The 13,659-nt window shown below is 42.4% G+C and overlaps 1 protein-coding gene across 11 annotated transcripts in view; it reads left to right on the top strand.

Moving 5' to 3' along the window:
* The first annotated feature begins 5,870 nt into the window (after nucleotides 1-5,870).
* EEF1AKMT2 (EEF1A lysine methyltransferase 2) overlaps nucleotides 5,871-13,659 on the top strand; it is a 34,830-nt gene continuing 27,041 nt past the window's right edge. For 4 of the 11 annotated variants that reach the window (XR_011543412.1, XR_011543418.1, XR_011543422.1 and 1 more), the window contains exons 1-3: nucleotides 5,871-6,183; nucleotides 7,356-7,421; nucleotides 7,964-8,078. Coding sequence is in view for 4 of the 11 variants with exons in the window: in XM_070631637.1 (XP_070487738.1) it covers nucleotides 6,068-6,183; nucleotides 7,356-7,421; nucleotides 7,964-8,078 (297 nt within the window). In the remaining 7 variants the exon portion in view is untranslated. Of the gene's footprint in view, nucleotides 6,184-7,355; nucleotides 7,422-7,963; nucleotides 8,083-13,659 lie in introns of those variants that run through there. The other 7 variants (XR_011543426.1, XR_011543428.1, XM_070631644.1 and 4 more) reach the window with 5 other exon arrangements.

The raw sequence follows: 13,659 nt of genomic DNA on the forward strand, positions 1-13,659 counted from the left end.
AGAGTGACATGATTCAGGCAATTTTACCGTTTAGGTTTGACACAGAAATAACATGATGTACTCTCAATTTTCACATGATCACTCAGGCTGCAAGGTGGCGAATGCAGTGCTGGGGCAGGGAGAAGAGGGAAGGGAGGTTAACACAATAATCCAGACGCGGGACGACGGTGGCTGGGGGTGGGAAGAAGTGAAATGGTGGTAGCAGTGGAGGTGGTAAGGAGCAATTGGATTCTGGGTACAAAAGAACACAAATTTAATGAAAAACCATGGAAAGAAGATGAAAACAACATAAATAAAAAATAACAGTGTAAATAAATCATAACAAAGTTAGGAAAAGAAACTTACGGAAGGGACTAATCTTTCTAATCATTATTCTTCAATTTGTTCAATCGGTCGGGTTCAAAACTGGGCTCCTGATCTCCTACACAGCTCCTTCTACCACACTCTTTCGAAGCTCAGCAAACAGAACCGTTTTCTTACAGTTGTGCAGGCCAACTACTTTAGAATTATTCTTGACAACCGCGCTTCCCCCCGCCCCGCCCCCCGCCCCCAATTCACCACCAGCATACCTATGACGGTGATCCAATCTATCATCATCTCTCTCCTGGATCACTCTAACAGCCTCTAACTCAAGGGGTCTGAACTGGGGGCAGTTTTCCCCCTCATGGGACATTTGGCAATGTCTGGAGACATTTTGGGATGTCATAACTGGGGGGAAGGTGCCACTGGTATTTAGTGGACAGAGGCCAAGGATGCTGCTAAACATCCTACAATGCATAGGACAGCCCTTTACAACACAGAATTATCCTACCCAAAACATCAAAGGGATGAGGTCGAGAAACCCTGTGATCTAGTTTCTGCTTTAACTCCTTCCCTAGCAAATCTGTTCTCAACATAGCAGTCAAAATGGTCATGCCAAAACTTAAATTCAAATTATGTTGCTTCTTGGTTAAATCCCAAACCTTACCTGGCTCCTATTACCCATCTGACTCAATTCCTGCTACTGCTGCTTTGTTCACTCTACTTCAGCTACCCTAGTCTTCTTTCTGCTTCCTGGATATCCTCACCTCATTCTACCTCAGGGCCTTTGCATATACTGTTCCCTTTGCCTGGAATACTCTACTCCCAGAAAGCTGCAAGGTTTACTCCTTTATCTTTGTTCTAGATGCTGTAATGTGCGACCCAGACTTCCCCTTGCAGGATTGATTGAATTATTATCCCAGCTGCTGGGGAAGTTGTCAGCTGACAGCTCTGGGCTCTCAGCCCTCTCCTAGAATTATCCTCAATGAAAGAGAATCTCATTGCCCAAGGTCAATCCTCCTTTTCTGGGTAACTAGCATTCAACGCCTGATCAATGTAGATGAATAAAGGCCCAGTGCCTTCACTCTGACTTGGGGCAATTCCAAAACGTCATCCCAGCATCCCAGCGCCCTGTCGGGGGAAGAAGTGGTAGCTGAGGCTCTGTTGTAATGGTACCCCAGCCCAACTACTTCTTCTGTTCAATCCTGCTTCTTTCCCTTCCCCAATAGGGGGTGATCCTGAGAGCACACCCTAATAAACTTCTTCCATGTTCATCTCAGTCTCAGACACTGCTTCCCTGGGGACACAACCTGTGACAACCTCTTTTAGGTTTCACTCAGTGCCATCCTCTCAGGGAAACTGTCCTCTATCATCCTAACAGGACTGCGACCCTCACTCAACATTCTCAATATGGCTTCCCCGCTTTACTTTCCCCTTTACCACTGTCACCAGCTAACATCACCTCTATTTTACTTATTTTTCCAATCTACTGCCTTTCTCCTTCCACTAGCATGTTCTGAACTTCAGGAAGACAGGGACTCATCTTTGATTTGCTTACTGTTGTATCTCCATCATCTGGAATAATGCCTGGCATGTAGATGTTGCTTGATATCTGATTGTTGAGTGACTGTTGCATGAAAAAGGGGGAGGGCCCCACAGAAGACGGTTGTTTTATCAGCAGAGTGCAAGAGGGGGATGGAAACAGAAGAAGCTGATAAAAAGAGTAAGATTATTAATAAATGAGGTGCCTTGGGTTGCCCACTGAAGAAACAATTTGGGATGCAGGATGAGATGAGAGAGGAAAGAGAGCCTGATGGACTGGCAGAGTTTGTGAGGGAAAGGAGAAAGAAAGAAGGGAAAATGAGTAGCTGTAGTGAGATTCTGGACTTTAGAGGGAGAGGGAGAGAGATGAGGATAAGGCAATTTTAGGATCTAGCATTGTGTGTCATTCCTCTCGGCTGCCTTCCTCATGAAAACCTTCAGCAAAACATCTATTGTGGTAGCACACATCCATGTAGTGGCTAAGCTTGAAGGTTTTACAGTAGATTGTTTGGGTTCCATTCTCAGCTCCAGCACTCACTGTGTGACCTCAGGCAACTTCTCTGTGCCCTGGTTTACTCATCTGTAAAATGAGGATTCTAGTATCTGCCTCACGTGGCTATCTTTAGGAATAAATGAGGTAATATATTGGACATGCTTAACACAGTCCCTGGCACACAGTGACAGCTGGATGAATGTTAGCCATCATTGCTATTATCAAGAAGTAGTTTAAAAGCTAAAAGAGATCTATAGGTGTTGATAGGAAAAGACTTCTAAGTATATCACCACAATATTGTTAAGTGAAAATGCAAGTTGCAAACAAGGCAGATGGTAAGATTCCATTTATATATATCTATCAAAATAATGTATTTCTGCGTGTGTATTATGCATGCAAATGCCACACTCTGCTATGATGAATCTCAAAGTGGGAATAAGAAAGTCCAATTTCATTTGGATTATACCCATTTTGTAGTTGAGGAAACCGAGACTTAAGAGATTTAAATTAATAACTTACCCAAGGTCATACCTGGTATGGATGAAATTTTGATTGAAGTTCAAGTCGGCTTGACTCCATAGTTCATGATGAGGCAAGAAAATGCAAAGGAAAGGAGTGACTGGTGTCAGGCACTGAAGGAGAGAAAACTTGGGTGAGTCTTGGGGCCTCTCTGGAGGAAAAGAGGAGAACAGGGCGTAGCTGTTGCCTGAGAAGGGTCCTGGTGAGGAGTGGCTTGCATGAGGTTTGTCAGGAAGCTGCTGCAATGGCTCCAGTGAGCTGTAAGCCTACATGGCCCAAAGGAAGGAAGAGAAGTGGTGACAGGATGGAAGAATGCCCCTGAGCCCAGAGACCAAGAGGAGACCAGAAGGGGCTGTATGGGGAGGGTGAGGGAAGGACAAGGATGCTGCTCTGCTTTGGGTGACAGTAGGATGGTCAGGGACTAGTTGAGTGGAGAACACAGGGAAGAGAGGGTTTGGAGGCATGGGTGGTGGGAAGAAGGCAGTGCAAGAGAGTTTGGTTTTGAACAGGCTGAATTTAATGTAACAAGAGACGTCTAAGCAGCTGCAATAGAAGTCTGGAGCTGGCGGTAGAGGATGGAATTGGAAGTCATTAATAAAAAGAATGATTGCTAACATTTACTGAACACTGACTACATGTCAGGCTCTGTTCTAAGCTCTTTACATGTACAGTGTATTAGCTTATTCAATCTTCCTAATAACCCTCTGAAGTCCATTTTATAGGTGAAGAAACTGAGCTGGCATTTATGGAGCATTTGCCATGTGTCAGGCGTGTAGGATATTACAAGAATCATCTCATTTAATCTCTACAGCTGCCCCATGCCATAGATGCTATTATTATCCTTGTTATAAGGATGGGTAAACCGAGGCTCCGAGAAGCTAAGGAACTTGACCAGGGTCACACATGGTAAGGCCAGGGCTCAAAACCTGGCAGTCCAACTCCAGAGCAGGGTGCCCTGCCTCCTTTCTTAAAGCCTCACTTAAGAACAGGTGGTGGGGGCTGGCCCTGTGGCCGAGTGGTTAAGTTCTCGCGCTCCGCTGCAGGTGGCCCAGGGTTTCGTTGGTTCGAATCCTGGGCGCAGACATGGCACTGCTCATCAAACCACACTGAGGCAGCGTCCCACATGCTACAACTAGAAGGACCCACAACGAAGAATATACAACTATGTGCCGGGAGGCTTTGGGGAGAACAAAGGAAAAAAATAAAATCCTTAAAAAAAAAAAGCAAAAGAACAGGTGGTGTTGGGAAAACAAGGAGGGAATTTTAAGAAGAGTGCGCTTAGCGGTGTCAACTGATACAGGGGATCACGGATGATAAAGCTTGGAACTTGACTCCTGGTTTGCCAATTGGGAAGCATTTGAGGACTCTCGATAAGCGCAGTTTCAGGGAAGTTGCAGGTGAGCAGGGTTCCAGGCTTCAGGGAGTGGCAGAGTGAGAGGGAGACAGGCAACCTGGAGCACTGGCAGGGCCTCCCTCCTGTCTCATGTTATAGGCACCCAGTGGGAGGGACTGTGTTCCCTGGCACATTCCAGCTTCTCCCTGGTGATGGGCAGCTCTGCTAGGATTGAGCTTCTCCACCCCTACCAGGAATCCCGTTGCTCTGGGTGATCAGAGGTAGTGCCTCATACAGCCTTCAGGACTAAACAGCCAGAGTAATCCTGGAGCCAGAGAAGGAATTCTGTATAAACCGTGGGTTTTTCCAGGGCTCCACCAACAGTTGTTTATAGCGTTCATCACACATAGCAAAAACATCTTAAGTGTTGGCAAGACATCAGATTGAAGATGGCCTTATCTTTCATGGGTGCTTCTTCATTAGAACCTAAAACTTTTTAAGACCCACTCAGTCACATTCAAGTTTCAAGGTTGCTTTCCCTAGCATCTGGAGTCTCAAAAAGATCAAAACAACCATTTGCCCAGGACAGCACTAATTGGCTATGGCATCTGGTGGTTTTATTACTCTGTAATAAGGTTACTTACACTCTCTCTCGAGTTCTTTAATCACCATGCACATGGATTCCCATCTGTCTTTTACCTATTCTATCATCAGTGGCTGCCTGAAGATCTTGGAACATCTTGTATAGGAGGAGATGCACATTTGGTTCTAATCCGGGTTTCTATGAGCTGGAGAGGCAACTGTTGTTACTGTTTACCTCAAGGGATTTGTTATTGGCCTTCTGTCCGCAGAGTCAACAGAAACGTGGCTAGGAAACATTCCTTCTGGTTGGAAGGCAGCCTTGCTAGGGGCTTTTGAGATCCTTGCCTGGGACAGTGGACTACCAGTATTTCACTGCTGCTACAGAAACCCCCAGACCTTTGGCCCATAAGATCTCCCACATTATACTGCAGAACTACCAACAGCAGTCAGACCAAGAGGCAGATGAATCTCAGGTTCACTGGTTGGGAGCGATCTCATCGAACAAGTTACCGTCTATTTCAGCGTCATACCGGTGAAGGACACACACAGAGGTTAGGGGTTTTGGACAGGGCCACATCCCTGGTTAGGGGCAGAGCTGAGCCAGTATCGGGCATGTTGACTCTCACTTAGTACTCTTTCTTCCACAACACTCTGATCCCCCTGATCGGTGTATTTTCGGGGGTGTGTGTGTATGTGGGGCGGGGGGGGGCGGGGCGGTTATAGGGTATTCATTTCTCTAGGCATAAATTCCCATGTCCACCAGCGACGTCAAGTCAGAAGAAGTCAGAATGCTATGTTCAAGGCAGAATCCCAGCCACAAATGGAATTAGCCTTCGGCCAGGAAACCAAATAACGTTTCCAAGATCTGCCCACGACGTGGAGAGATGAGGTGATCTGTGAGTTTGGGTTGAGCAGTGTCGGCTTTAGGTATTTAGTGTGGCTTCCCCAACGCAGCTTTTTCCAAACTGCAAGACCTGGAATAGTCCCTTATAAACAGCCGTTCCCAAACACAGTGGCGCCTAGACAGCCACCCCGAGGAAGGAGGTGCATCTGACGCTGGCTGGAGGGGGCGAGGGAAGGAGGCGAGGCCCAGTCCGCCCCATGCCTGGGCTTGACATCCCCGACTAAGGACTAAGACGGAGCCAAGAGAAGCGCAGAAGGACCGAGGACCAGGCAAGGGGCCGGGAGCAGTAGAGAAGGCGGCCTCCCGCCGCCTGGAGGCGCCAGCCCCTCCCATCCGCTCTACCCGCGCCACGTCTCTATGGCGGTCCCAACGACCGTCCGGGTCGCGGAGCGGGATGAGCGCGGGCGCCGACGGCGGCGGCGGCGGCGGCGCTGGGACCGAGGCGCGGTCCCGAGGGGCCAGTCCAGGAGCGGATGACTTCGTACCGTCGGCGTTGGGGACCCGAGAGCAGTGAGTGTGGCTTAGGGCAGGGGAGGGTGAGCGGAGCTGTCCGGACTGGACCCCGGGAGGGAACGGAGGGATGGGGCCCCGAGGGCCCCAGAAGATGGGAAGAGTCTTGGGGGCGTGACGGGAGGAAGCCAAAAGGGCTGTCTTGGGCGAGGGTAAGGGGGATTGAAGCGATAAAATCCCGAGGGGCACCCCGGGGGCGGTTAAGAGGCATTTCAAGAGGTTAACGTCTAAGGGGCTCGTGGGGTGCAGGACGGGTTTTGAGGCTCTTGGGGAGGCCTTTTGAGGGTTTTGAACCTAAGGGGCGGGCTTGGGGAAAGGGAGAGGGGGCGGGACCAACGAATAGGGCTGGTGGGCGAGAGTAAGAGGCCGGGGGGGGGGGGGGGGAGCTGGGGGTGGCGGAGGCGGAGGGAACTGCTGGGCCCCGGAGCTGACAAGGTTAAGACGACGAGGGAAGGGCTATGGGAGCAGGAAGGGGTGGGAGTGGAGGGTGACCTGAGGAGGGAGCGAGGAGATAGTGGGGCATCTTGGGGTGGGAGAAAGTGATCTGACCTAAAACAGACGCTCAGTAATTATTTTATGAATTATTAGATGGAGGAATGAATGACTGTGGGGAAAGGTAAGGATGAGTAACTTGGAGGGGTGAGAGGAGCAGGGATTCTAGAGAGGTGAAGTAGGAAGGGAAGGCAAGTGATGGGGGAGGGGAAACTGTACTTAATAGGAGTAAGAGTAAATCTTAAACTGAAAGCTTAACCTTTAAGCAGAACTTATCTTTGGTGAGTTCCGTTGTGAGGCACCACTGTATTGGTAGAAAATCCTTGTGTCTGCACACTTTAGACTGAAAAGTGCTGTAATTACACTATGCCTGTACAGTCAAGTTTTGGACTGGTGTTTGGGACTTAGGGATCCTTGGACAAATACTTCAAGTATTTTTTAAGCTAAAAGATATAGCATTTTTTATGTTAGGTATTGTTCTGAGTGATTTATACGTGTCGACTTATTCTGTCTTTCATTCTTTTAACACCAGGTTGTTAAGAGATTATGTGCACTTATTGATAACTAATAGTGTTTTAAATTTCTGTCATGAATATCTCTGTAGTGTATTAGAAACATACATTTAATTCATGATACAGTTTAATTCAAGAATCTTGCTTTGCATTTCATTATTCGTATAGTTGGGATGCTGTCTATGAGAGAGAACTGCAAACTTTCCAAGAATGTGGAGATACAGGAGAAATATGGTGAGTTAGAAAAAATAGTGGAATTATCCAGAAGATGTGTGTGTGTGTGTGTGTGTGTGTGTGTGTGTGTGTATGTATGTATGTATCTTTTAAGTGCTTATCCCAAAGAAAGATAGTCTAAAAATCTTGGAAACCTTGGACTGGTTCTGGCATTAGTGGGTAGATTTAAATAATCTCTCTCTTTTCTCTTTTTTAATGGCCCAGATTTAAATTTGATCAGAGTCTTAGGAAATTACTTTCATCCTACAATTGTCCTTTTTCAATAAGCAATAAAATTTTGAGCCACCAACAGGTACAAGTGTTAATGCTGATATAGAGAAACATTAATAAGTAACATACCAAACTTATCTATTCTATTCTGTTCTTGGGGGTGTTTTCTCCTAAATAATAAAGATGAAGCTTAAGCCGTCACAGATATCACTTCTTACTTCCAAAAAAGATTTAATTGAGCATATTGAATAAGCTGATAAAATGGAATATAGTTGTAACTTTTGTTGTATATCCCTCTGTTATTTAATTAACTGATTCTCTGTTTCTAATAGGTTTGGAGAAGAGAGTATGAACCGACTAATAAGGTGGATGCAAAAACACAAGATTCCTTTGGATGCTTCAGTACTTGATATTGGAACTGGAAATGGTGTTTTCCTGGTTGAACTTGTTGGTACTTTTAGTATTCATGTGTTAGAGCCAAATTTTAAAATGAAAATTTAAAAAAATTGTGCAATTTAGGATACTAACTATCTAAATCTAAAGTAGTAAAGCAGTCATACCACTTCCTTTGAGAAGTCACATAGTCCAAAAGAGAAGCTGCATGGACTTTGAGAAAACACTAAATGAGAAGCCAGGGGATCCGAGTCCTAGTTTTGACTCCTGGCTATATCCTTGTCCTTGAGCAAGCCACTTCTTTTCAGTTCTTTCCTAGAAATTTTTTTTTTTCCTTTTTCTCCGGAAAGCCCCTCAGGTACATAGTTGTGTATTTTTAGTTGTGGTTCCTTCTAGTTGTGGCATGTGGGATGCTGCCTCAGCGTGGGCTGATGAGCGGTGCCATGTCTGCGCCCAGGATTCGAACCAGTGAAACCCTGGGCCACTGAAGCAGAGCGCGTGAAGTTAACCACTCGGCCACAGGGGCCAGCCCCCTCTTTCCTAGAAATTTTGACTAGATGATCTCTGTTGGTTTCTTCTGGCTCAAAACTCCAGAAATCTTTTTGTATAAAAGGAAGATTACTTTTTGCACTTTCAGTAGGACATATATACCTTATCTTAGGTGAGCATATGGTTTGGAAAGAGCATTTTGTTCATGAAACTGAGTTTTGGAACAGGTTCTGCTACTAGCTAAACCATCACTGTTATGGGCGTGTAGTGTGTTCATTGCTGTGCCATGTGCTATGGAGGAAGTATATGACTTAGGCTTCATCCTAGATAGTTTTATGGTCTTAATTTGTAAGGATACATGCATAAGTGAAATTTATTTATTGACTATCATATGCCAAGCCTTGTCCTAGGCACTGGCAACATGAAAATTTAGACCTTGTGCTTGACTTGTTCACAGTATAATAGAAGATGGACTGACATATAGGTAAGCAGTTAATGCCATAGTGTGATGTGTGCAACAATAGATATACTGAGTACAAAAAGGAGTGATTAACAGTGGAAGAGAGATAGGGAGGATCTTGGGGGAGCTAATGTCCAAGTTGGGTGGAAAGTCCAGGGGCAGGGTGTGGTGAGTGTGGGTGGAGTGTAAAGAGGGGTAGAATTTCAAGCACTAAAAGTAATATCTAAAGGCATGAAGATTTGAAGCAGCATAGCATGTACTGGGCCTGTAAATAATTTTGTAAATTAGAATATAGAGTATATGTGTGGGATGGACAGAGATGAGGATTAAATTAAAGATAGGAGCCATATCATATTATGCCTTGTCTAAGATCTTAGCTTTTACTTTTAGGCTATGAGGAGCCATTAAAATGTTTTAAGCAGTGGAATATGATTCAGAAACTTGTAATGAACTTTTTTTAAACATTGAGGTATAGCATATGTACATTAAAGTGCACAAATCAAAAGAGTATGGCTCAATAAATTACCACAAAGTGAACACACCTATGTAACTATCACCTTGATCAAGGAGTATTACACTCTAGAAACTGCCCTTGAACTCACTACCAGTGCTCTTTAAATTACTCCCTCCTTCCTCTCTAAAGCTACCCACTATGTGCTGACCACAAGGAGTTTTAATATCATAGAGTAATTTGCCTCTTTTTGAGTATGTAAATAGAAGTCTTCAGTATGTGTTCTTTGTGGTGTCTTTCAGCATTCTGTGAGATTCACTCAGGTTATTCCGTGTAGCAGTGGTTCATTTATTTTCATTGCTGTGTAAGATTCCTTTGATTATACCAGTTTTATCTATTCATTTGTAGATTGTTTACCTGTAGATTCTTTTGGATTTTATTTTTTTAAGATTGGCCCTGAAGTAACATCTATTGCCAATCTTTTTTCTTTTTTCTCCCCAAAGCCCCCAGGTACGTAGTTGTACGTTCTAGTTGTAGGTCTTTTCTAGTTGTGGCCTGTGGAACGCCACCTCAGCATGGCCTGACAGGCAGTGCTAGGTTTGTGCCCAGAGTCTGAACTGGAAAAACCCTGGGCCGCTGAAGCGGAGTGTGCAAACTTACCCACTCGGTCACAGGGCTGGGCCCACCTTTTGGATTTTAATAGTTTTCTTGTAGGGGCCAATGATTTATCTTTTGAGACTAATAGTTTAACTATTAGTTAAACTATTCTAAAAGAATAGATTTTAGATTTTCTACATAAATTATGCACACTGAAAAATGATAGTTTTATTTCTTCCTTTCTTTTTTTGTGAGGAAGATTGTCGTTGAGCTAACATCTGTGCCAATCTTCCTCTGTTTTATGTGGGATGCTGCCACAGTGTGGCTTGATGAGCGGTGCTAGGTCTGCACCTGGGGTCAGAACCTGTGGACCCTGGGCCGCGAAGTGGAGCACATGAATTTAACCACTATGCCACTGGGCCGGGCCCTTTCTTCCTTTCTAATCCTAATAACTTTTCCCCCCTTATTATGCTGTCTAGGACCTCCAGTAGAATGTTGAAAAGAAGTGATGACAGAAGGCATCCTTGTCTTTTTTCCCCTTTTCAAAGAATACTTTCAATGTTTCACTGTTAGGTATGGTGTTAGCTTATAAATTTGTCTTGTAGATAACTCCATTATCAGATTCAGAAAGCTTTCTCTATTCTTTCTTTGTGAAGTGTCTGTATTTCTTGTGAATCTTGTTATCAAATGTTTTTCCTGTGTTTGTTGAAATAACAAAAGGAATTTTCTCCTTTAGTCTATTCATGTTGGTGAATTACATTGATCATTTTCAAATGTTGAGTGTTCCTGGAATAAACCAAATTTATGTGTATTACTGGATTCAGTTTGTTAATATTTTGTTTAGGATTTTTGCAACTTTGTCCATGAGAGGGATTGTCCTGTAATTTTCCTTTTTTGTAGTGTCCTTGTCAAGTTTTGGATCAGGTTGTGCTGGCATCATTAAATTGAGGATCTGTTTTTTTTTTAAATTAATTAATTGATTGATTAATTTTTTGAGGAAGATTAGCCCTGAGCTAACATTGGCACCAATCCTCCTCCTTTTGCTGAGGAAGACTGGCCCTGAGCTAACATCCATGCCCATCTTCCTCTGCTTTATCTGTGGGACGGCTGCCACAGCATGGCTTGCCAAGTGGATCTGTTTTTTGAAAGAGTTCATTGACATTGTTGTTTTTTCCTTCCTTAAATGTTTGGTAGAATTCACTGGTGAAGCCACCTGGATAGGGAGTTGGTTATGGGAACTTTTTTTCTTTTTTAATATGGACTTATTAAATGAAGTATAATATACATGTAGAAAAGTGAGCAGGTCCTAAGTGTACAGCTTTTACAAAATGAACACCTTTGTGTAACTCGCCACCCTCATCAAGAAATACAATATTGTTAGCACGATGGAAGAAGTCCCCTTGTGCCCCATCTCACTCATTCCCTTCTAATGGTAACCGCTATTTTGATTTCTATCAACATATGGTAGGCTGTTTTTATTAGCTGTGCTGGTTTCTCACTGTGGTTTTAGTTAGCATTTCCCTAATGACTAATGATGTGAGCACCTTTTCATGTGCTTATTTGCAATCTGGATATCTTCTTTGCTGAAAAGTGTGTGTTCAGATCTTTTGCCTGTTTTTAAATTGGCTTTTTTATTGTTAAGATTTGATGATTCTTTATGTATTCTGGATATAAGTTCTTTGTCAGGTATGTGATTTGCAAATGTTTTCTTCCATTCTTTGGCTTGTTTTTTCCTTAACGGTAGCTTCTGAAGAGCAGGAGTTCTTGATTTTGAGGCAGTCGAATTTACTGATTTTTTTTCTCATGGATTATGGTTTTGTTGTCATATTAAAGAACTCTTTGCCTAACTCAAAGTCACATAGCTCTATGTTTTCTTCTAAAAGTTTTACATTTTGATCTATGATTTGTTTTAAGTTCATTTTTGTGAAGGTTTGAGATTTCTTTTTGCATATGAATGTTGAAATGTTCCATCCATCATTTGTTGGAAAGATTATCCTTTCTCCACTACATTGAGTTTTGCCTGTTTTTAACTCCATATAAATGATATCATTGGGCCTCCACTTTATTTTGATCTGGCTTCTTTTGCTGAATATGGATTTGTGAGGTTTATCCGTGTTCATTCATATTTTGTAGCACTAGATTGCTTCGTGTCATTCTGGTATACTGTTTTGCTATATGAAAATACCACAATTTATTTATTTAGTCATTTATTCATTCTCCCATTGATGGACATTTGGGGTATTCTAGTACTGGGTTATGAATACTTCCAAACAGTTTTCCAAAATGGTTGTACTAGTTTGCACTTCTAATTGCAGTATGTGAGAATTCCAGTTGTTCCACATCCTTGCCAACACCTGGTCTTGTCAGCTTATGCAATTTCAGTGATTCTAGTAGGTGTTGAGTGGTATGTTGTGGTTTTATTCTCATTTCCCTGATGGCTAAAGATGTTGAACATGTTTTCATTTGCTTTTTGGCTATTTGGTTGTTCTTTTTTGTGAAATGCCTGTTGATTTTTTGTCCATTTTAAAATTGGATTGCCTGTCATTTTCTTATTGGTTTGTAGGAGTTCTTTATATTTCTCACGTATATTCAATACAAAGGTACGTGACCTTTGTATTGCAGATAACTTCATCTAGTCCATGGCTTGCCTTTTCACTTTTATAGTAGTATCTTTTGATAAACAGAAGTTCTTTAATTTTACTAAAGTTTAATATATCATAAAAAAATGATTAATGCTTTTGAATACTATGTAGTAAATCTTTGCCTACCCAGAGTCATAAAGATATTTTACTCTGTGTTCTTCTAGAAGCTTTATTTCCTTTTTGCATTAGGTGCCGAATAGTTGTTGTATATGTCATGAGGTAGAGATTGAGGTTTATGTTTTTCTCTATGAATATCCAGGTAACCCAGCACCATTTGTTGAAATGTCCATTCTTTTCCCCACAATACCTCTGTCATAAGTCAAAAATCAAGTGATGGTGTAGTGACATCTCTGTCATAATTCAAGTAATTCTGTATGTTTGGGTTTGTTTCTGGGTCCTCTGTTCTATTCCGTTGGGTATGTTTGTTTATCCTTATGTCATGCCACGTTGTCCTAATTACTGCAGCTTTCTAAGTCTTCATATTTGGTTAATGGAAGTTTTCCAACTTTGGTCTCTTTTTCACTGTCGTTTTGGCTGTTGTTAGTTAGCTCTTTGCATATTTATTTAAATTTTAGGTTTATCCTATCACTTTTCAGAAAAAAAAACACCCTGGGATTTTGGTTAGGATTGCATTGAATTTATAGATCAGTTTGGGGAGGATTTACATCTTTATGCTATTGACTTTCTGAATTCATGAATGTCATGTATTCCTACATTTATTTAGTTCCTCATTTTCTCGCAGTAATATTTTGTAGTTTTCTCTGTAGAGATCTTGCATATCTTTTCTTAGATTGATTCCTAGATGTTTGGGTTTTTTTGTTGTTGTTATTGTTATGCTTTTAAAATTTCATTTTCTAGTAGTTTATTTCTAGTTTATAGAAGTTCAACAGATTTTTATATTGATCTTTTATCCAGTAATTTACACATTAATTCTAATAGTTTATTTATAAATTCTTTTGGACTTTCAATATATACGGTAATATCATGTAAATAATA

Source organism: Equus przewalskii, chromosome 1, assembly GCF_037783145.1.
Source record: "Equus przewalskii isolate Varuska chromosome 1, EquPr2, whole genome shotgun sequence".
Classification (NCBI taxonomy): Eukaryota; Metazoa; Chordata; class Mammalia; order Perissodactyla; family Equidae; genus Equus; species Equus przewalskii.